This window comes from Caretta caretta, chromosome 3, assembly GCF_965140235.1.
Source record: "Caretta caretta isolate rCarCar2 chromosome 3, rCarCar1.hap1, whole genome shotgun sequence".
In the NCBI taxonomy this organism is placed as follows: Eukaryota; Metazoa; Chordata; order Testudines; family Cheloniidae; genus Caretta; species Caretta caretta.
Window position 1 is genome coordinate 51,517,337 of NC_134208.1, and position 24,171 is coordinate 51,541,507.

General features: G+C 41.1%; 1 protein-coding gene across 1 annotated transcript in view; it reads right to left on the reverse strand.

Moving 5' to 3' along the window:
* Positions 1-24,171, reverse strand: part of EYS (eyes shut homolog) — a 1,269,973-nt gene that overhangs the window by 192,194 nt on the left and 1,053,608 nt on the right. Inside the window, exons 29-30 of the mRNA XM_075126509.1 lie at positions 9,360-9,468; positions 4,912-5,132 (exon numbers count right to left, since the gene is read on the reverse strand). Coding sequence (XP_074982610.1) covers positions 4,912-5,132; positions 9,360-9,468 — 330 coding nt within the window. The remainder of the gene's footprint in view (positions 1-4,911; positions 5,133-9,359; positions 9,469-24,171) is intronic.

Genomic DNA, 24,171 nt, shown 5'->3' on the forward strand with positions numbered 1-24,171 from the left:
TGTACCATATTAATTCTCTAAAGCCCTTTTATTCCAGAGAATTAAAGGTTTGTCAGTTTACAGCCCAGGGAGGAGACGACGCTGAGTGGCCTGAAGGTGTTTACTACGAAGGGAAATGTGCTGGTGGTGTGGAAGAGGTGAACCTCTCCATGACCCTTGGGCGTATGCAGCGACAGCAGATCCAGGAGCTGTGCACTAGCTACGCGCCAACGTTCTCAGCCACCCCAGGACTGACTGAACGGGCATACCACTCCATTGACACAGGTAATGCTCACCCAATTAGGGTCCAACCTTACCGGGTGTCTCCTCAAGCTAAAACTGCTATAGAACGGGAGATCCAGGATATGTTACAGATGGGGGTAATCCGCCCCTCTGAAAGTTCATGGGCATCTCCAGTGGTTCTAGTTCCCAAACCAGATGGGGAAATACGTTTTTGCGTGGACTACCGTAAGCTAAATGCTGTAACTCGCCCAGACAACTATCCAATGCCACGCACAGATGAACTATTAGAGAAACTGGGACGGGCCCAGTTCATCTCTACCTTGGACTTAACCAAGGGGTACTGGCAGGTACCGCTAGATGAATCTGCCAAGGAAAGGTCAGCCTTCATCACACATCTCGGGCTGTATGAATTTAATGTACTCCCTTTCGGGCTGCGAAATGCACCCGCCACTTTCCAAAGACTTGTAGATGGTCTCCTAGCAGGATTAGGAGAATATGCAGTCGCCTACCTTGACGATGTGGCCATATTTTCGGATTCCTGGGCAGACCACCTGGAACATCTACAAAAAGTCCTTGAGCGCATAAGGGAGGCAGGACTAACTGTTAAGGCTAAGAAGTGTCAAATAGGCCTAAACAGAGTGACTTACCTTGGACACCAGGTGGGTCAAGGAACTATCAGCCCCCTACAGGCCAAAGTGGATGCTATCCAAAAGTGGCCTGTCCCAAAGTCAAAGAAACAGGTTCAATCCTTCTTAGGCTTGGCTGGTTATTACAGACGATTTGTACCGCACTACAGCCAAATCGCTGCCCCACTGACAGACCTAACCAAAAAGAAACAGCCAAATGCTGTTCAGTGGACCGGAAAGTGTCAGAAGGCCTTTAACAAGCTTAAGGCGACACTCATGTCTGACCCTGTACTAAGGGCCCCAGACTTTGACAAACCGGTCCTAGTAACCACAGATGCATCCGAGCGTGGTGTGGGAGCAGTTTTAATGCAGAAAGGACCTGATCAAGAATTCCACCCTGTAGTGTTTCTCAGCAAAAAACTGTCTGAGAGGGAAAGCAACTGGTCAGTCACTGAAAAAGAATGTTATGCCATTGTCTACGCTCTGGAAAAGCTACGCCCATATGTTTGGGGACGGCGTTTCCACCTGCAAACCGACCATGCTGCACTAAAGTGGCTTCACACCGTCAAAGAAACTAACAAAAAACTTCTTCGGTGGAGTTTAGCTCTCCAAGATTTTGATTTCGACATCCAACACATCTCAGGAGCTTCTAACAAAGTGGCTGATGCACTCTCCCGTGAAAGTTTCCCAGAATCAACTGGTTAAAATCGTCCTTGAGATGTGGAAAATATTGTTAGTCTTTATGTACTTGGTAGTATATTTAGAGATGCATGTGTCTTATTAACTCTGTTTTCCTAGAGCTCCAGGAAGAAATCCCAGCCAGTGTTTCACCCTAACTGAGATTTGGGGGGCGTGTCATAAATATAAAGGGAAGGGTAAACCCCTTTGAAATCCCTCCTGGCCAGGGGAAAGCTCCTCTCACCTGTAAAGGGTTAAGAAGCTAAAGGTAACCTCGCTGGCACCTGACCAAAATGACCAATGAGGAGACAAGATACTTTCAAAAGCTGGGAGGAGGGAGAGGAACAAAGGGTCTGTCTGTCTGTATGCTGCTCTTGCCAGAGACAGAACAGGAATGGAGTCTTAGAACTTTTAGTAAGTAATCTAGCTAGGTATGTGTTAGATTATGATTTCTTTAAATGGCTGAGAAAAGCATTGTGCTGAATAGAATAACTATTTCTGTCTGTGCATCTTTTTTGTAACTTAAGGTTTTGCCTAGAGGGGTTCTCTATGTTTTTGAATCTAATTACCCTGTAAGATATCTACCATCCTGATTTTACAGGGGGGATTTCTTTATTTCTATTTACTTCTATTTTTTATTAAAAGTCTTCTTGTAAAAACTGAATGCTTTTTCATTGTTCTCAGATCCAAGGGTTTGGGTCTGTGGTCACCTATGCAAATTGGTGAGGCTTTTTATCCAACATTTCCCAGGAAAGGGGGGGTGCAAGTGTTGGGAGGATTGTTCATTGTTCTTAAGATCCAAGGGTCTGGGTCTGTAGTCACCTAGGCAAATGGGTGAGGCTTTTTACCAAACCTTGTCCAGGAAGTGGGGTGCAAGGTTTTGGGCAGTAATTTGGGGGGAAAGACGCGTCCAAACAGCTCTTCCCCAGTAACCAGTATTAGTTTGGTGGTGGTAGCGGCCATTCCAAGGATAACGGGTGTAATATTTTGTACCTTGGGGAAGTTTTGACCTAAGCTGGTAAAGATAAGCTTAGGGGTTTTTTTCATGCAGGTCCCCACATCTGTACCCTAGAGTTCAGAGTGGGGGAGGAACCTTGACAGGGGCCGAGCTAAGGAGAAAGCAGGGGCCCAAGCTGAGCAGGGGAGCAGACCTGTGCCAGATCCAGAGAGAGCACACCCTGTCCTGGGAGCAGGGCTGCAGCAACCAGAGCCAGAGGGGCCAGAAAAGCAGCCCATGAAGCAGGTCAGTGCTGGGAGCAGAGTCACAGAAGCAGCCTGCAGAGCAGAGCTGTCCTGGGAGCAGAGCTGTAGCAACCAGAGGCAGAGGGGCTAAAGAAGCAGCCCAGGGAGCTGGAGGCAGAGCAGCAGCAGCAGGAGCCCTGCAGAGACAGCGTGGTGCAGCTGGGGCTGGAGCAGTCCAGAGCTGGGTGCAGTGAGCAGCTGCGGAGAGTGAGGGGGACCCTGGGCAGTGGGCCCAGCACAGGGAGACACCTCAGCCAAGGGGCTCTGCAGGCCAGGCTTGGATCATAACCCCAGCAGGGCGGGGGCAACACTGGGAAGAAGGGTCTGACCACTTAGAGCCTGAAAACGTGAGGCCACCACTAGAGCAAGTGTCCAACCCACAGCATCCCTGCAGCACAGCCAGGGCCTGAGAAGGAGGCCTGGGACTTACAAGGAACAGACTGTGAACTGCCCTGACGTTCCAGAGACACTGTTTGTGATGTTCCCTGCCACAGAGTGGGTTGATGTGATTCCTTTAACCTTTCCCATTTTTCCTTATTCTTTTTAAAATTAATTGTTGATTAAATAACTTGCATTTGTTTTAACTTGTATGTTATGGTCAGTGGGTCAGAGGAGTACCGAGTGCAGAGAGAGTACCCCGGAGTGGGAACACCCTAGCCCCTGTCCTAGGTGGGTTGAGGGTCGAGCCCCCCAGGAATCCTGGGCCCAGCCTTGTTGGGGTTATGAGGACTCTGCCAGACAGGAGAGTGGAACAGGGTAAAGGAAGTGGGAGCAAGGACTCAGATCCTTTTGCTAGCCCAATTCACCGGGGTAGTGCAGAAGCCAGAAAAGTTCCCCACAATAGTGGGACTATTCCCCTGCTTACACACAGCAGCCACAGAGCTGAGGCTGGGAAGGAGGGCCATCTCTCCCCAGCAGCTGTAGCACTAGAGCTGGGGAAAGTTGCCTCTTTCTCTGGCCGCCACAGCCCTGCACATACCAAATTCCCCCCACCCCCTCTTCTTACCCCACTACCCCCTCCCACCTATTCCCCCCAAGGCCACCACCTCACCTTACATATGCATCTTCTCCAGGGTCCAGGCACCTAATTAGTGGAGCCATGCCTGCACGGCTCCACTGATTAGGTGGGTGGCCCTTCATTCTGTCGTGTGCGGCAGCCCAGGCACGTACCTTAGAGGGAACTGTCCGCGGAACACATGAATGAAGCTCGCGGACCACTGGTGGTTCACGGACCACAGTTTGAGAACCACTGGTTTAGACTGTAAGCTCTTTAGAACAGACTAGTCTGTATCTTTTATGGGGCTAAGCACATTATCTGTGCTTAACAAAAAAAAACAACCAACCCCCCGCCCCCCAGCAACAACATAATTCTCCCATCCATTTAGAACAGTTTAGATTACATTTGGGACGTAAGATACCTAACCGCATCCCTTTTGCCGACTCCTATTTTGATGTTTCTGTACCACAGAATTAAAACAGGAACCACTTAAAGCCACCTTCATAGAAAAGGAAATAGGCTGAAAATTTCATAAAAAGGAATCAAACTCAGGATCCAACAGCAAAAGTGGAATGAGAATAGTTTAAAATAGCTGAAAATGATTTTAAACTCATTTTGCTTATATGCACAAGCTTGGTCACCATTGTCTTTTCATTCAGGTGGGACAGGGTAGGTGGGGTGTGTGTGGAGGTCACACACACACACAGAGGCCCTAGTCCTGCCATCACTAAAGTCAATGGAAATGCTGCAATTGACTTCATTAGGAGTGGGTTTTCTTTTTCCAGTACCAATCTCACAGCTCTAATCTGATCACTTTGTATATGAAATGCAGAAAAAAAATTCTTGTTTCTTAGAAGTAGAGGTCTTCTAGTCCACTAAACATTAAGTTCTATTTGAAATGACTGAAGTAAGAGCTAGTTCACACATTTATTTTTAGTAGACTGGCTGTGAATATCTTATTTGAGCAAATAAGATATAAATCTATCTGGGTAAACAAGAAGCACCCACATTTTTAATTCAGTGTCATACAGATAACAGATCCAGGCATTGCTTGTTTATTACACAGACTATTCTGATAGTTTCATGTCAGAGATGATACTATCAGCCATACAGGGTAAATGAGGGATCACAATAATTGATACCTACCTGGTGCAGGTACCGCCATTGTGACATGGATGATAATCACAGACAGGGACATTGCAGTTCTCAATGTTCCTCCCACCTAGGGCCTCGTCGATGATAAATAATTCTTTGTTGTTCACTTGAAACTCCCTAATGCAGCCTCTGTAGCCCTGAATCCGTCCTGCACTCTGGTGGACCTGAGCTTGAGCAGGGACATTTCCAAGGAACATTGATCCAAAGGTGCTCTGCAGAGTCCCAAGAAAAAACATCAACAAAAGGCTTATGATAATTGTTTTCTGACTCTGTGTGATGTGTCTATGTCTCATTAAGGAATAACAATACGATACTCATAGCAAGTAGCTCATGCCACTAAAAGATAATGATACAAATTCAGAAATTAGTATTAGATTATCATTAACCTCAAGTCTGCAAGGCACAAAGACAATGAGCTGGATCCTTAAAGAAATAGTTAATTGAGACAAATGCCAGAGGGCTCTTGGAAATCTCTTTTGAAATAAGGAGAAATACACCTGCCCATAGAATAATACTGCACAATTAAATGCACTGTGGTGATTTTATGACTTTACTACTGAGCACTGGCAATTGTCTACCTAGATCGTGTTCAGATACAGTGAGGAGATCCCTACAATATGTTCTTATGTCACTATAAGAATCCCTTTTTCAAAAGGAGTTGCTTTTAAAAAATATTCATTTGAAGAGACTATTAAAAATTCTCTGAATAGCATTTGAGCAGGAGGAAAAAAGGAATTAAGTGAAAAGGAGGGGAGAAAGCTGTCGAAATAGGAAACTTCAGTAATAAAATTAGTTCAAAAAAAGCCTCAGGTCCCTGGCCTACATTTTCACAGTTGTGACTAGTGATTTTGTTTGCCTCAAGTTTTTGGCACGCAACTAGAGGCACTTTAAAAGGGTCCTGATGTTCTGAAGGAGGGTGCTCTGCACTTTCTGAAAATCAGACTTCTTAATGGTGTCTCAAGTGGGGTAGCCAAAAATGGATGCACCCCAAATTATTAGTCACTTGTACAAATGTAGGCACCTGTTTGAGTATTGATTTTATTTAGGTATGACCAAATTAGTTAAATAAAGTAAGAATTGAGGTGAACATTCACTGATCCCTCAAACTGAAGAGACAGAGAGTGTCTGCATGCAGTGAGGGTCGCAGTCAGAAATAGGGTTGATGAAGAGTTCGTGGGAAGAGGCCTTTCAAAAGTTGGGAGCTTTGGATGACTCTGAACCTTTTGAGATCTGTTTGTAACTAATTTAAATTTAAAAATAGAACAACTCCCCTAAAGCTTATTGGACTGAATCATTTTTTTCAGTTGATTCTTATTCCCTCTGACCCCCTACTCATATGTATAACAAACACATGCTGCCCACAGCGGACACCACCTTGCACTCTATGGAAAAGTCACAGGATTACTCTGTTTCCATATTTATTCATGCAAGAAAATAAGAACTTATAAGACTACATCAGTGCAGTTTATTGGAAAGTGCTTGCATAAATCAAGAGAAAAATAAATACACCACAATGTGTTTCAAAAGGAAAGTTAATTTATCATTATATGCTTTTTAAGATGTTAATCACTATAGTATCTAGGTACTAATAACTGTAAGAAGCTAGGAATACAAGAAGGGCAGCATCACACTGATGGATCCACAATTCATGAGTAAGGCTGCAGTTCTGTCATGGAGGTCATGAAGTCACGGATTCTGTGACTTTCTGCGACCTCTGTGACTTTCTGCACATGGCTGGTGCAGCTGATCCCAGGGCTGCCAGAGCAGCTGGCTCTGGGGAGCGCCCAAGAAACAGGGGCCCCAGAACTTTTTAGTCCAGGGTATTTATAAAGTAAAAGTCATGAACAGGTCATGGGCCGTCAATTTTTGTTTACTGCCCGTGACCCGCCTTATTCATAATTTTGTTTTACATCTCCCTGTATGATTTTTATCACAACTTGGGCTATGTTGACTGACTATCTCAAGTGAAATTTGGATATTCAATAAACATGAATATCTGCTGATATTCCTCTGCGTAACGTGCCTTTCGTTCAGAGAACAAGGGAAAAGATAAGTCTCTGGGAGCACAGTTAAAATTAAATTGGATTTCTCATGTGAAAAGAATTCAGAGGCATTAGCCCACCACTTGTCAGCTTCATTCCATATCACATGCTGCTCTCCCCTCAAAAAAGAAAGACGTAATTCAGCAGTTTTGAACAAACCTTTTAAAATAGTATTTTCAGACAGATATGGTTTCCTTCTAACAAGTCTGTTGTAAAAACTGAGCAAGGCATTTGACCCTGGAAGGTAGGCAAGTACAATATATACAAAAATGGTAACCTGCTGGCTATATGATCATGTTTTTATTGTGGTGATCTTGCAGGACTAGTCCATATGGTCAGACACAGTGCACAATCAAATCAGCTCAGTATGTTCTATTCAGTGTCTAGGGTCAATCATTTTAATCACAATATTGTAGTCACTCAAATTTAGTCCAGTTTAACATAATATCTGCTTCTGCTGTAGAAAGGTCCAGTTCTGAGACAAAATTGACCCAGATGAGGTATATTTTTAAAGCAGTGTGCTCTAGGAATTCACATAAGTCTTGTTAATAACATAACAAGCTTAATGTAAGGACTTTCCAAACACTAATTTGAAAATGCCCCTATCCCTTTGCAGTCTGAGTGGTGGGGAGGCACTGTTTGCAAAAGAAAACCCTTGGCCCCTTTAAAGATAGTACTCCTTCTTGTGAGCACTCAGCCTCCTTGTGGTCTTGAGGTGGGGAAGAGGGGGGTTCTATGGCTGATTGGTTAGAAAGACAGGTTCAGCATAAGCCTACTGGTTCCTGCACACCCCAGGGGAGGGCTTATAAGCTCTTTCCCCTGCCTGGGGATGACATTCTGGGCCAGGAGGGAGAAAGGCAGCAGAGGAACCTGCCACAGTTACATGTAGCAATGTACCCGCCACAGTGTAGGGGACCCCACAACTGTTTGGATGACAACAGGGTCCTAGAAAGGACAAGCTGCAAATCATTCCTAAAGGCTGAGCCTTTAACTCACAACAAGACCCAGAGCTTTTGCCTTACAGGGGTGACCAGATATCTCAATTTTATAGGGACAGTCCAAATATTCAGGGCTTTGTCTTATATAGGTGCCTATTACCTCCCACCCCTTATCCTTATTTTTCACACTTGCTATCTGGTCACCCTACAGAGGTGACATGAACCTTGCTTGCCCTAGCAGAAGCAGAGGAGGAAGACAGTGAGATTCACACGTTTTTCTCCTATCAGAGGTTTCTCCTTGGCTGGCAGTGGTGAGGGGGCCTTGAGTGGGCAGGGTGGTTGATACCGTGGCAGAGCTCATTCCCACCCACTGCAAAGGGCAGGAAGGAGAAGTAGAAGAGAGCCGGGAACTGTCCATGAGGCTGGAGTCACTGACCTGTGGGGTGGCCAGAGGGTCCCTACACAGTTAGCTTGTGGGGAGTCCCTGAACTGGACTGCCTATAGCGTTCTCCTAGGTCAAGCATTGTAAAAATAGGTCCTGGAGTGGCATTGGTTGCATTCTCTGGGTGGTTGCATTCTCTGGCACCTGCCCTGAGAGCTAGGAGCTTGACAGTAAGAAGGTGGAGAGAGTTCGTAACTTTCCCAGGGGCTGAAATCACAGACCTGTGTGAGTGTGTGTGTGTGTGTGTGGCAGGGGGAGGGGTGGTTAAATGATGGGAAAGTTGGTGATTGCCCATCCTGAAATTGCATATTGCATAACCTGAGTTATTCAGGAAATATAATTCTGGCTGTTATTAGAGAAGGAACCGTTAACGATCTGGGACTTTGGCAGAGATTGGGGGAGCAAGCCAAGCAAATTACTGCTGTCCGCTGGTGGCAGGTGCCCAGTGCAGGTAAGCATTCAAGAGGGGTCTGGCTCCTTGGTAAACTAGAATTGGAAGTGGATTAGGAGGCATCTCCTAAAGAAGGTGGGAATGGGGCTGGGCTCCTAATGTCTTGTACAGTGAGGAGACAACCACTTTTTTCCATACATTCAACCCTTCTGTGAGTTCTCCCACACCAGCGGTGGGAACAGGTTAATAGAGTGGGGGCTGCTGGGCGCTCTCCACCAGGTGGATTGGAGAGCCGGAATGGGTGTTTCCAACTAGACCAGAGTACAAGGAATTTGAAGAAGTCAGTGAAAATTAGAATTGTGGGTGCTTATAGGAAAAAGGTGTATAGACAAACAGAATACGTAGAGCTGGCTTTGCAGAAGAATTACATGCTGTCCCATAAGGAAGGTTAAAATGAATACATAAATGGATTTTTTAAGTCAATCAGTTTTGCCTGAGTAACTGAAAAGACAAGATTAATAAATAATAGTTAATACTGACAATCTCCTATGAGGATAATTAAAGTGTATATGTTGGTGAAATAATTAAAGTAACTACATTTTGTATATTATGTTTTGCAGGCTCACCTGAGACACAGGATATGTCAGGGAGACTCTGTGTTGCACAGGAGGATTTCCATCTGCAGCCATTTTAATCATACAGTAACCTCCAGGACTGCTAACAGGCAACATATAGCTGGAAGGAAACAGAAGATCTTGTTATTGTTTATGCTGTTGACAGCAGAGTGTTTGAACTTCACACAGCAAAGGCAGAGTGAAAAAGATGCTTTGCCTCCATCAAAGATGACCCTCTCTGGGCAATAATACCACCAGAAGTTTTCTGACCATATGGACTTAGAACAGTGTTTCCCAAACTTGGGACGCCGCTTGTTCAGGGAAAGCCCCTGGCGGGCCAGGCCGGTTTGTTTACCTGCTGTGTCCGCAGGTTCGGCCGATCGCAGCTCCCACTGGCCGCGGTTCACTGTGTCCGCCCAATGGGGGCTGTGGGAAGTGGCGCGGGCCGAGGGACGTACTGGCTGCCGCTTCCCGCAGCCCTGGGACACAGCGAACTGCGGCCAGCAGGAGCCACGATTGGCCGAACTTGTGGACGTAGCAGGTAAACAAACTGGCCGGCCTGCCAGGGGCTTTCCCTGAATAAGCAACGTCCCAAGTTTGGGAAACACTGACTTAGAGGGACAAAAGATGTACGTTTCTTTTTTATTGTCCCTCTTTCATTTACCTTCTGAATGTTTTTGACTCTAGTGATTGAAATGCATATACAAAAAACAGAGTAAAAAGAGATCTTTACATGTTTAAGTGGGTACTCATAAATTGTAAGTGCTAACTGTGGTTGACATATGGTCTCCCTAGTGTAGGGTATTGCTGGACAAGAAAAATCAATGCTGAATGATGCTCAACTCCCTAGGTGTAAATTTCTCTTTCCTGGCCTACAGGGGAAATAGAAATGGAATAAGAAATGAAAGGATGCATACCTCTGAGCAGCTAGATTACACTGTGATATAGTTATCGCTACTCAGGAAGCATGCTGTTAATGTAATTCCAGTACTGAGCTTCAGAGATAAAGAAGAATATTAGGCTAAGGGAATTTGCAAAGTACATGTTAGGAACATTCAATAAGCTATTGAGAATTTTTCAAGTATATTTTACATGGTGAAATTCTATGTACATTATCAATAATAAAAATTCATTCCTGTAAGATGACATTCAAATACATTAATTTTCACTCCAACATGTATTACAGTAATGACAGAATGTGAGAAAATTAGCTGTTAGCTTGTTTAAAAGTGAGTTCTGTTAATTCAGCAGAAGTACAATGAGATTATCTAATTCAAATAGCCTCATCACAAAAGGCATTTCTGTCTTTTCGTGAATACATACTCCTCCTCACTACACACTAGCAAACCAATTGTTTCGTTTCAGAGTAGCCGCCATGTTAGTCTGTATTCGCAAAAAGAAAAGGAGTACTTGTGGCACCTTAGAGACTAACAGATTTATTTGAGCATCCGATGAAGTGAGCTGCAGCTCAAAAAGCTTATGCTCAAATAAATTTGTTAGTCTCTAAGGTGCCACAAGTACTCCTTTTCTTTTTGCAATTGTTTAGTGTATGGTATCAGCAGTCTCCTTCCTGCATGTTTGGCTGAAGAAGGATCTTGAAAGAATCAGCTGTATTGCCCTGGAGCTCTTCCCAGGTCCTTGAAGTGGTTTCTGATTTATTAAATCTTGCTCAACTGATATTATCTGTTCCCCTTTGGAGTACAATCACTGGGAATTCTCCAGCACTCTTTACAATATCTAGCGTCCTTATTGTGAAATCTTTTGTTCTGGTACTCTGGAAGCAGTATGCTCTCATTTTCTTTATCTGGATCACAGGTATCTTGATATTCCTGACTATGGAGTCACCAGTCAGGATTCTGTGCCACCTCTTTCTTTCAGGTTTCAGAGTAGCAGCTGTGTTAGTCTGTATCCGTAAAAAGAAAGGGAGTACTTGTGGCACCTTAGAGACTAACAAATTTATTTGAGCATAAGCTTTTGTGAGCTACAGCTCACTTCATCTTTCAGGTGCTTTCCTCAGGTGAAACCTCTTGAGTGTTTGCTTCTTGGTTACAGGTCAGGGTAATGTCAGACTTTAGTACGTTCTCTGTCTGCTTGAATTCCTCAGTTACATAATTACACAGGGAAAGATGTAGTCTTCCAGGAAGGAGAGTAAAAGCTAATGCCATAAACTTCACCAATAGTCAGTGCAGATCTTGGCCTGATGTGCTCGTGGAAAGAAACCTTGCTTATCAGGTGGGCTGCTACATTCTACACCTGCTGTAGCTAATAAATGGGTTTAAGGTGTAGTCCACATTACAGTAGTCCAGATCTAGGGGCAGCAAAGCCTAGAATTACAGTGACAAGGTCCATCAGTGCTGATGACAATGGAAAAAAACAACAACAATAGTATTGGTCAGCCACTTTTTGATTACCCAAAAGCAGCTGGGAATCTAACCAAAACTCTGTTGCAAACCTTAGTTACAAATGTTGGGTGTTCGCTCTTGGTGCTTATTTTTGGCATTTAATTTCCTTGGTTTTGATTCTTTATTTAATTCACAAAGAGGTGGGAGAATAAAAAGGAAATGTAATTAAAAATGCTTTCTGGATCCCTTAGCACTGCTAAATAAGTTCCTAACTGCCCTAGCATTAACTGAAGCACTTAAATGTAAACAATCAAAGATATCCTAAACTCAAGCAGCTATTCAAAGAGGCATCTTTACCTGTGCTTGCCTAGTGTTCTAATACACTCAAAGGCAAGGGTGCCAGAAAAAAAGGAATAGACAATTCCAATGCACAATGGCAAAAATGCTAACTGTAAATAAGTTCAAGCAACTTCACAAAGGTGGTAAGTATAATTATCCTGGTTTTACAGATGGGGACGCTAGGACACAAAGAAGGGAAGTGATACAAACAAGGTCACTATGGCACAAACAAGGTCACTTAGCACACCAATGACAGATCTGGAAATGGAACCCCTGTCTCCTGTATGCCAGTCTAGTTCCCTATCCACGTGGCCACACATTACTTGAAAAATACTAAAACCATTTTCTTCAAACTTTAATGTTTGTTCCTTTCCCAATGACAATAAAACAAGTCTCTTTCTTTAGCGACTTAAAATTATATTAATACAAGAGTTCCAGTTAGAACATATGGGAAGGGTGAGTGAATGCTTTTCATGTTTACATTTAACCCAAATGATATAATAAATTGTTCAATTATGCATTGGAAAGAGAGAGAGCATGGAAAACTTCAGCCCAAAAGAAAGCAGTATGCAAAAATTATGAATAACTGAAAAATGGGGACTAGTATTGAAATGGCATCTCAATCTTCACTATTGCAATGGCAAACACTATAATATGGGCGTACACACCATATATTTATATTGACTTTGTTTTTATAATGTAAGAGAAAAATACATCAGAACTGTTCTGCAGTATTACAGTATAACATATGTGCATCCAAACACCTTTGCATCAAACTACATGAAATCATATTGAAACATTTTCCTTACAACTCAGAGAATAAATTAGGGCCCCAGTCCCGCAACTGCATGCATGCAAGCAAGAGGATTCTTATGTGTATCTCATTGGAGGACTGGGGCCTAAATAGTGACAACAGAAAAGGTGAAAATTGATCTGATAATGACAATGCATTCTCATGACATTTTTTAGCTTTATTTTTCTAATTAACCTCATTGGCCTCACGTTAAGAACTTTGAAGATGAAAGTGGCTAATCTTCAAATTCTAGAGATAAAACCAAGTTAAGTTTTGAATCTTCATGGCTTGTTTTGCTGCTGAAGGCATTTCAGTGCATCTGCCTCATATACTTCAGTGGGATATTTCAATGCCATTTAAATCCAGCATATTTTTCCCTCCAGACAGAGTGACAGAAAAGTATGCAATTTGATTTCTAAGATATATAGGATTTATTTGTCAAACACATAAAATACTCTGTGTGTCACATGATTACCACATTTATAATGAAATGAAAAGCTTTACAGAATAGTGGAAAATTATAGTGTAAGGGTGCATGCTGTACAATACATTTTTCTAAATAATTAGAGTAGGTGTTGAGCCATGTGCAGGTACTACTTCTGTAAGCAGTACATTACAGGCCTGATGTTGTACAATATATGCTTTCACTGCTTCAAACATGAAAGTGTTCAGTCCTCTTCTCTGAATTTGACTATTATTCAACTAATGATGCTGTTCTATCTGTTGTGGATTTTGTGTACGTTATTGTTAAGAAGAATAAACAGCGGGTTTCCGAAAGGGTTTATTTCTTTTCCAACAGATGCAAAATTAAAAATTATACACGCTAATTACATTACTGGTTAGATCCTGATTAATCACCTTAGCACTGAATATTGAATTCCTAATAAACTAGTGCAATATTTATCGAGCAAACTTGTATGCCTCTGGCACCAACTATATTAAGTACTGGATTGGATTAAATTGGGCTTGGAACTGTTATTAAAAGGAATCTTTTTTAAGCCAGCTAAGATTGAGGCATTTTTAATTCAAATGTTAGCTGATATAATCTTGTTCAACCAAATGTTTTAGCTTAAACTTTGACAGTTAGCTCTGCATATCGAGGAATGTGATGAGCTGATGTGCCTTTCTGTTAGCAGAAGTCACCAGGTGGCAGTAAAGGTACATGGCAGAAAATGAGAATGCAAAATTCATATTCCTATCTCCTCTAGTCAGTGGAAAGTCTAACTTAAGCTTAATTGATAGAATGATTGCTTCAGCTTCCAGTTTATATCAAGGGAAACATAGCAAAGTATTTTAAAGTGATTACATATTTGCCAATATGGATGAGGATTGGTCCAGAGACATATGACTTTCCTAACTTTATTCATGCATTATAATTACCTAATGTAATCATATAAAAATGGTACATTTATGGTTGTACAAACATACTTAGGAAAATGTTGTTTACATCAATTATGGGGTTTTTTTTTACAGTGTTATCATCACAGCCATATTTCTTTAGGTTTATCACTGAAATCCAGCAAAATTAAAATGACAAATTAGAATATATTAAAGGTCATGCATATAAACAACAGCCTCTGACCTCATAAAAACTAAATTGATCCTCTTCTGAGTCTATCAATAGGGATTTCACACTGCCAGTGAGCTAGAATATGTAGAAAAGATGTTGTCTGGCCTTTCTGAAAAGGATCACGCAATCCTTACAGCGTCACTACAATTTGTCTCAGATGATTGGGATATTACATTTAGATCTTTCTGCTAATTTCCCCCTCCTGGCGTACAAGGCCTCTAACTGTGCCTAATGACACAGCACTGAAAGCAACAAGGTGCTTTACCTGTAAAGTCTTGGTATTAAAGAGAGGATTTGAAATGACTCTCATGGAACACTGAAAAAGCAGCTTCATTTACACCCTTGATTAACCAGAGCAGTTGTCAAGGGAACATCTGACTGGCTGTCAAGCAATACAGGAGATTTTTCAAGAATGTGATTTTATTTTTGACTGCACACAGTGAATTCACAAGTGCGAGAATCTATAGCACGTTTACAGGTTTAACAATCTCTTGACATTTTCTCTCAAAACCCTTATAGCTGTTATTAACAAAGCAGTAATTTCATATTTTTTTCCTAGAAAAGATGCCAAATTTATGGATGTTGCAGTTCAACAAGATTCCTTACCCCCAATCAGGTAAATGTAACTTTACAAATGCTGCTGCCCTGGAATTTTTTACATTTGGCTTTAACCTTTTCTATTTCAACAAGGAATTCTTTTTAGCATTTCTTGGCAGTTTCAAGCATTACATTAAAACAAAGGTATTAAAAAAATTAAATGGCTGGCATTTTACTTGATCAGCCAGTGCAAAATCCACTTCAACTCCCATCATTCAAAACCAAATCTCAGATTTCCTGAGATTTGTGAAGTGATCTGTGCTTAGCTCTGGATAATGCCAAGCCAGATAGATGTAGCTGTGGACAGTAGACCAGAGCTCAGAGTGAGATAAAACCGAAATAATTTGGACCCTTGATACTGTCCCCCACCAGTATTAACCTCTTAATGCAATTTATTCCGATAAGCAAATATTAGAGGAAAGGCATCTTACTGTCTTAGTAGTCATAGACTTGAATTTGGAGGGGGCAGTCAATAAGGACCCTGTCTGGAAAAAAATATTGAGCCTATAGTTTTGGCTGTGGAGACTTTCTGTGCTTCCCTAGATTGAGTCTCATAGTACCTGAAACTGGCAAGAGTCAAAAATTGCTATTCACTGTCCTCACAAAAAAAATTATTAACAATCTATGCAACACTGTACTTCCTACCATATTTCAAATGTTGTTGACATCTTTGACATTTCCATGCATAAAAGGCTTGCCCGTACTGATGGTCCTTAGGGACAGATTCTGCCATCCGGACTCACCCTCAGTACTCCCTTAGTCTTTGAACTAAACTACACAGCAAGCATGAGTGGCAAACTTTGATCTTTAGAACAGTCCATGGACATCTACCCTATGCACATGGGAGAGGGTTCAAAGAGACTAACAAACAATGTAATTATCAACCTTTAAGGGAAACTAAAGCTATGGCTTATACTTATTTAATATTTTTCAGGCTCTAAATATTTATTGTTAGACTCAGCTGTGCTGATTTACTTGTATATAATGGGTGAATGTACTGTAGCTAGGAAACAAATGATCCTACTTTTTGACTTCCATGTCCGCATGTGGGATAATATGTTTCTCTAGCAGAGCATACATTGCAGATGGTTTATTGCTTCTCTTTCCTTGTTTCAAATGGACATTACAAGTCCCTGGTGTTGACCAGCGGGGAAAAGGACAAACTTTGTCAAGCTCTGCTGGATTATGTTCCTTATTGTTATGCATAATGGACACATTGTTCTTAGTCCCAATTCAGGTGTGTACCGTTAGGATATAGTTATTCAGGCCTGTCGGTAAAGGCCTATACACGAAGAATTTAGGTGTATTCTTATCATTTGGCTAATTATAGAGGTATAAAAGAAAGAATCAAAACCACTGTCTGCCGGTGTAAGGGCCTTCTCTCACTGTGACAGCCTGAGGCCCTGTTCTTAGGCTAAGGCCTTTGGCTAAGCAGCAGAGGAAGCCATAGGCTGGGAAGCAAACGGTCACATCCTCACATTCCAAACTAGTCACATTGAAATAAGGTGCTATTGGGCTGTTAGGAATACAATCTTGTCCTGATAGTGCCTATCACCTCCAGAGAAAGGGAAGTGCCTAGAAAATGTAAAAGAAAACTTAGTTTGATAGTATCCTGTCTGACAAGAACTCACTTATCAATAGCTGGGATGTGAAATCCTCACTTCTGTATTGTTTTGTCATTATAGTTCCCACTTTGCTATTGTTTGTCTGTATAATCTCTGTCTGGTTCTGTGATTGTTCCTGTCTGCTATATAATTAATTTTGCTGGGTGTAAACTAATTCAGGTGGTGGGATATAATTGGTTACATAATCATGTTACAATATGTTAGGATTGGTTAGTTAAATTTCAGGAAAATGATTGGTTAAGGTACAGCTAAGCAGAACTCAAGTTTTACTATATAGTCTGCAGTCAATCAGGAAGTGTGTGGGTGTGTGGGTGGGGGAAATGGGAACAGGGAATGGGGGTAAGGAAATTGGAATCATGTTTTGCTAAGGGGGGAATGGGAACAGGGACACAGGTGTAAGGCTCTGTGGTGTCAGAGCTGGGAAGGAGGATACTAAGGATGTATCCTTATCCTAATAGTGGATGCCTCTGTTTTTTTTATTCCCTTCTTCCACATAAGTCTCTGCATAATCTCCAGATTTCTTGTAACCATGAACTGGAAAAGCTTCAGAAAAGAGGAAACTGTAATAGCCCTCCCTCGATTTAGGAATATTTGGGTCAGGACACCATTTTACAACAAGAAATAATACAATGCTAATAAAAGCATCAATATGTTATCATATTAAATATATTTTCCAGACATTTTACACTTTCTTATAAGGATAAAATTATTTATTAACTACAGAATTTGATGTTCAAAAGTCAGCATTTCCCTACAGATACCTCTGAACTAGTGCAGTTGATCCATATATTTGGAATAAGAAATAACTGTGGCATCTTTTATGAAATGTTGACTCTACAATGGCCACCACTACTTTCTCTGGCTTCTAAGGACAAAAAAGACAAATTCTAATAATAAATAGTAACTGAAGCCAATGGAGTTACTCTAGATTCACACTGGGGTAAAAGAAAAAAATGGCCAATTGTTCCCAAATTACTGATTGCCTGTTTAGATACCTAATGAAGTACAGGACAGGCCTTTATAAGGACTATTATTACTTTATTAAAGGCCAGAACCTGAAAGGTACTGAGCCTCCTCTAGTCCCATGGAAATCAATGCGGATTGAACATGCTCAGAAACCTGCTGGACTGGGCCCTTAATTATTAGTGTTCTGTGATAACTAGAGCCCTACCAACTTTATGGCCATGAAAAAAGCGTCACGAACCGTGAAATCTGGTCTGCACCGGGAAATCTGGTCTTTTGTGTACTTTTACTCTATACTATACAGATTTCACAGGGAAGACCAGCGTTTCTCAAACTGTGGGTCCCAACCCAAAAGGGGGCAGCAGGGGGGTTGCAAGGTTATTGTAGCGGGGTTGTGGTATTGCCACATTTCTGCACTGCCTTCAGAGCTGGGTGGCCAGAAAGCGTCAGCTGCTGGTCAGGCACCCAGCTCTGAAGGCAGCACCGCCAGCAGCGGCATAGAAGTAAGGGTGGCAATACCTCGACTGCCCTACAATAACCTTGCAATACCCTCACTGTCCCCTTCTGGGTCAGGACCCCTACAGTTACAACACACTGAAATTTCAGATTTAAATATCTGAAATCATTACATTTATGATTTTTTAAATCCCATGACTGTGAAATTGACCAAAATGGACCCTGAGTTTGATAGGGCCCTAGTGTTAACATACTTTAAATACCAGTCAAAATAAATTCCTTACATTCCAAATCTATGTACTGTAGGTTTGCTGCCATACTGAACTTTCTTTACTGTGAAGAGATCAGTCCCAGTTTGACAGATGACTCCTGTGATGGAATTTCAGTGAACAGCGCCTCCTGTTGTCTCACTGCTTTATTCAAGCTTATTTCTTCTAAACCTTTCTTCACCTCTCTCAATTCATTTATTCTACTTTTCCATTCCCATAACATTTTTTCTCTTTAGTCTTAGACAAACTGAGATAATTAATTGGGTAACAATCACCAAAACTGGCCTTAGGTGTAAATCATTAGCTTTCTTCTAGTTAGTTTTTCTAGGACTCTTTGCTAGGTTTGTTGTTGCATCCTTTCACATAATCTAATAATAATGACTCTATTAATAACACAATGAATGCAGTACTTAATATGGCAAAGTAATTAGAAGCAGAATGCATTCTACAACATACACTGAAAACTGCTAGGATTATTATTAGTATTAACAGCATCAAAAATGAGTTCACTGAAAAGATGTTGACACTCAAAACCTACATTAGATTTGTTGTAAACTGGATTTACAATTGATATGACATTTTCACTTCCTAACATAATTCAGTCAATCCTCAAAGGAAAGAAACAGCTGTATAATGCTTGTGATGGCCAAATAACAGAGATGTAGTACTCAATGTCTTTTTTTTATATATATATGACCAGATTCTCTATTACACATAGTGTGAGCTCCTAGAGACCTTGTATCTTTTTGTGTCTTTTAGGAAGGTGATGCATGCAGTCATTTATGGCTGAACTCCTCTGCTAACCAATACGGAAGGAAGAAATGAGTCCTTTTCCCTGTCTCATCCTCATTCTGTCCCCATTCACTTTGGCAGTGCTATCAGACTCAGAAGAGCACAGGGACTACCACTACCTTTTGTTCTTGCACCAGGAGTAGGTTTCCTGCACTCTTATATAAAGTGGTCCAGGCTCAGTCTGTCCCGTATTATGCAAATTATCACAATGCAGCAAAAGAATTCACACTAACACAGTACATCAAAGGCTGAAAGTGTTAATATTCATTTTTACTGGAATACAATGAATCTGTTCTATTTATTGTATAACAGTTCCCTCTGGGCTCTACTCAGCTTTTCTTACTCCCTACTCAGGCAAACAGTGCAAATCCCAAAGGAGTATTAAATATAGTTCTCTTGTAAATGAGTTAATGGAACTGCTCCTATGACTTACTTTTTTAGACCATGATTCCGCAAAGGCCCTTAAGCATACACTCACCTTTAAGTATATCCTTATGCATGCACTTAGGTGCCTTCCTGAATAGAGATGCTTTTCTGAATCAGGGCCTTAAAGTCTAGAGGCTTCAGTTCATGGAACCAAAAAAATCTCATTGGTTCCTAATGATAGTAGGCTCTTAAATTCTGCTCTTAGTTATACCTCTGCAATTCCACTAACTTCAAAAGGACTGCATGGTGTAACTGTGAACAGAATGTGGCTAATGGTTTCAGCTGTCCATCTGTAAAATGGGGATAACTCTGGGATGTTGTGAGGATTAGTTAGTTCATGTTTGTGCAGAGCTTAGAAGCTGTGAAATGCTATAATAGTGCTCATTATTATTATAATTATATTGCATTTATGCTCATGACACCATTGACAGTATGGATTGTTACAAACTTGAGCCTGACAGTTGGCTTGAACTCCTGTGAACACCAGATGTTCTGCTTTGAGTTTGAGGATAAACTATCTCTTAATTAGAAGGATAGGAAATATGTGTTACTTTTGTGGGTATGTTCCCACTGCTCTGCTGGAATATGACAGACCTTTTCATGTGTCACATAACATTTTTTCTGTTAGCCAAATGAGTGCAGTTGCTCACTTTTAGTAGTGAGTTCAGACCATTGTTTTGTTAGTCAATGGTCCAACTTCATGACTGATTATTATTTTCTGAGTGGTAGCTCAAGTGTGAGGTCAATCTAACGAGATAAATTAATTAACAGCAGGATACCAAGGGAGGAAAAATAACTTTTGAAGTGGTAAGAGAGTGGCCCATTACAGACCTCACACTTGGTAAAGCAACCCCCCATCCTTTCATGTATTTATACCTACTCCTGTACTTTCATTCCATGCATCCGATGAAGTGGGCTGTAGCCAATGAAAGCTTATGCCCAAATAAATTTGTTAGTCCCTAAGGTGCCACAAGGACTCCTCATTGTTTTTATTTTCTGTCACTTATAGTAGCATTATCTTAGGTATCTGTATCAGTGAGAATATTTGCCACCTGTGAAGGCAGCTGCACCAGTTCCTATCATGCTTGTCTCCAGCCCATCTCTAAAGACCTCTTGTCATTGACTCCACAACAATCAGATGCAGAACTATTGTGGTGTTCCCAAGAGCAGGAGAACATGCTGCAGGGCTGGTGCACCTTCTCTTTTGCACACCTCACTCCAGGTCCATCTCATCGGGAGCCTCTCATTCTCTAGTTTTTTTATTCTATTTTTACACTGGTGTAATTCCATTGAAGTAAATGAATTGATGGCGGTATGCAGAAGGGGGAACCCCTTACACACACACCTGTATAGACACAAGGAAGCAAGTGCTGCTGATGAGTATGGAAAATATTTTGGGGAATTGATGGAGGTTTTAATGGCAGCTTCCACTGAAGGAGTATTTCACCCTCTGCCCATCACTCCCCAGTACCACATTGAGACACTTCCGGTTTGTGAAAGTGCTGTAGGGGGAAAAAAACCTACTATATTTGCTCCACAAAGCTATAATCATTGTTTCCCTTAAACTGAAAAACGGCGCAACACAATAGCCCTCATGTTGAATTTGAATGTAAAATTTCTGGACAAGTTAATAGCAAACGGGCTAATTAATACTATGCCTTTACTACCATGCCAAAAGCAACCTATCATTTTTCCAGGGGACAGAGTCAGAGATCATTGTCAATTTGGGAAAAGTCAGAATAGGAATTCAGAGCATCAGTGCAACATTGTAAGATTTATACTAAACATTCTGTAGAGGATGAACTGAGGCCTACATCTGATGGTGTGAATCAGCTAAACTCAGAGTAAAAATGAATCAATGTCGGAAAGTTTGAGCTCTGCTGTGCCTGTTATTACGTATATCATTGACTTTGGCCACAGAACCACTTGCAGCCTCAACAGTTCTGATCACATTCAGCCAGGAATTACTACAGGCTGGATCCTGGTCCTATTGAAGTCAATGGCAAAATTCCCATTGATTTCAGTGGAAACAGCATCTGGCTGAATATAGAAAACACTTAATCAGTATTATCTTACTGCAGGCAAATGACAAATAGTTATGTGCTGCTGACCTGGCAAAACACTGAATGCAGTGCAAGATAAAATTAGAAATTCTTAAAACTATCTGGATTATTTATAAATTGTTGCAAGTCTAAGATTTTTATCCCGCACAAATCTTAGGTAACCAGATAACCAACCCTTTAAATGAACCCCATATACAATAAAATATTTAAGGATCAATGTATAATAGAAAAATAGAAGATCCTTGTATACAATGTACACCTTTGTATCAATGTACACAATTTATAAAATACATTTTCACACAACAGTGAGAAAGAATTGTACAAATAATTCTATTTCCCCAAACTTTGTATAGCATAAACTCTCCCAGTCTTTCAGCCTAAGAATTTCTACAAATAAATGAGTGTCTTGTTTAATAATCTTTTATAGAGTAATTAAGTTACCAGAACTAATCTGTATGGTCTCACTGCAAAAGAATAGAATAGGAATTGTCCAAAATGCTGTAAAACTGCTACTTTGCTACAGCTACAATGCACACTAGTATGATGTAATGCAGCAGATATCTACCCCCTTGTGAAATTATTACATGCATTGAAGCTGTAGCATAATATCACAAATAGTATATATGGTGAAGGCCAGTAAATAAAGAACTTATTTAATGTTACATGGCACCTAACTATATGGCATAATGTCTTCACATAAATGAAGATTAAAAACTTTTCAATTTAGATAGACCCTGTGGAAAAACCCTGGCCTACTGGATTGTTCATTGAGAAATGACTCTCAGATTGAAATGTAAAGGGAATATGTGAAGAAGGGGATATGTCTGAGAACAATCAAAGTTTATCTTTCACCTAGATAAACCAGAAGTTTGCCTTAGATGATAAGCAATCTTTATGCACTGAACAGGCTTACAGCATCCTCCTAAAGCAGAGGAAGACAAATTAACTAAATTGTAAAAAGAAAAGGAGTTCTTGTGGCACCTTAGAGACTAACCAATTTATTTGAGCATGAGCTTTCGTGAGCTACAGCTCACTTCAGCTCACGAAAGCTCATGCTCAAATAAATTGGTTAGTCTCTAAGGTGCCACAAGAACTCCTTTTCTTTTTGCGAATACAGACTAACACGGCTGTTCCTCTGAAACCTAACTAAATTGTGACTCACTAGATAGAATGCAAGGCTAAAATTGGCCAAAAAACAAGAATAAGAAATCTATACCAAAGTATTGTAACTTCAGAATCTACAGTGGGGGAACCTCCAAGCTAGGTAATCGGGAGGGGGGGGGGAAAGATGAATTAAAGTAATATTAAGAGCTGAATTGTCCCACTACACAATGCCTCCGCAATCGCCACAATGCCTCCAAGAAGGGAGGGAAATGTGACCACTGTGCTACCCTAGACTGGGAGCTAGCTAAAGCCCAATTCTTTGTATCTTCATTCCCTCTGGGGAATCTATCACCTCCAGCAGTTCAGTGATTGCATCCAGTGTTAATGGGCCATTGTATGGTGTACTATAAAGTGGGGGTAGGAGTGACTCCCTGAGCTCTCCCCAACGTCAGGGAGTGACTCCCTGAGATCTCCCCAAGATCCATTCATGGACCAGTCTAACTCTGGCCTTATGGACTGGGAAACAATTTGCCACATAAGTAAAACTATATTAGTGTAATATTGTGTGTGTTTCTGACGTAGGAATCTACAATTTTCTTATACATAATAGAAGAAGATGCCCAAGTAAGAATCAAATGAATAAATAATTCTTAGCATTTAAATAGAGGACCGTTGACTAATTTGCCTTCACAGCACACCATGTGCACATGAGTGTTATTATCCTTATTTTATCCCGGGAAAACTGAGGATACCTCTGCACTCCAACTTGGGGTTTAATATGCAGCTTGTGAAGACTTACCCACACTAGCTTTAATCTAACTAGATCATTAAATGTAGCAGTAAGGAAGTAGCAGTGCAGGCTTCTGTACCACCCCATCGATGCCATCACATTCTCACTGCTATTTTTAGTGAGCTAACTAGATTAAAGCTAGCATTGGCACATGTACATGACCTGCAAATTAAACCCCTAGCTGCAGTGCAGCCTAAGAGATAGCTTGCTTAAGTTATTTGGTCAGTATCAAACTAAATGTTATGGTGAGTCAGTGGTAGCATAAGGATTAAAACTCAGACACTTAATCCACAGCTGAGTTTTTGGCCCTGATTCTAAAAAAACAATCATAAAATTAAATATGAAAGCATTTTCAGATTAAAGGTTTTTGGATAAATATTATAAATATAATTGAAATTGGAGAAGGATCATAAAGGACACCTTTGCAAATGAATGCATGCCTTAATGTTAAACTTTGAGGCTGATATCTTTGGAGATACAGATGACTAACAAAAAGAAAAGGTTTCAGAGTAGCAGCCGTGTTAGTCTGTATTCACAAAAAGAAAAGGAGTGCTTGTGGCACCTTAGAGACTAACCAATTTATTTGAGCATAAGCTTTCATGAGCTACAGCTCACTTCATCAGATGCATGCAGTGGAAAATACAGTGGGGAGATTTTATATGCACAGAGAATATGAAACAATGGGCGTTACCATA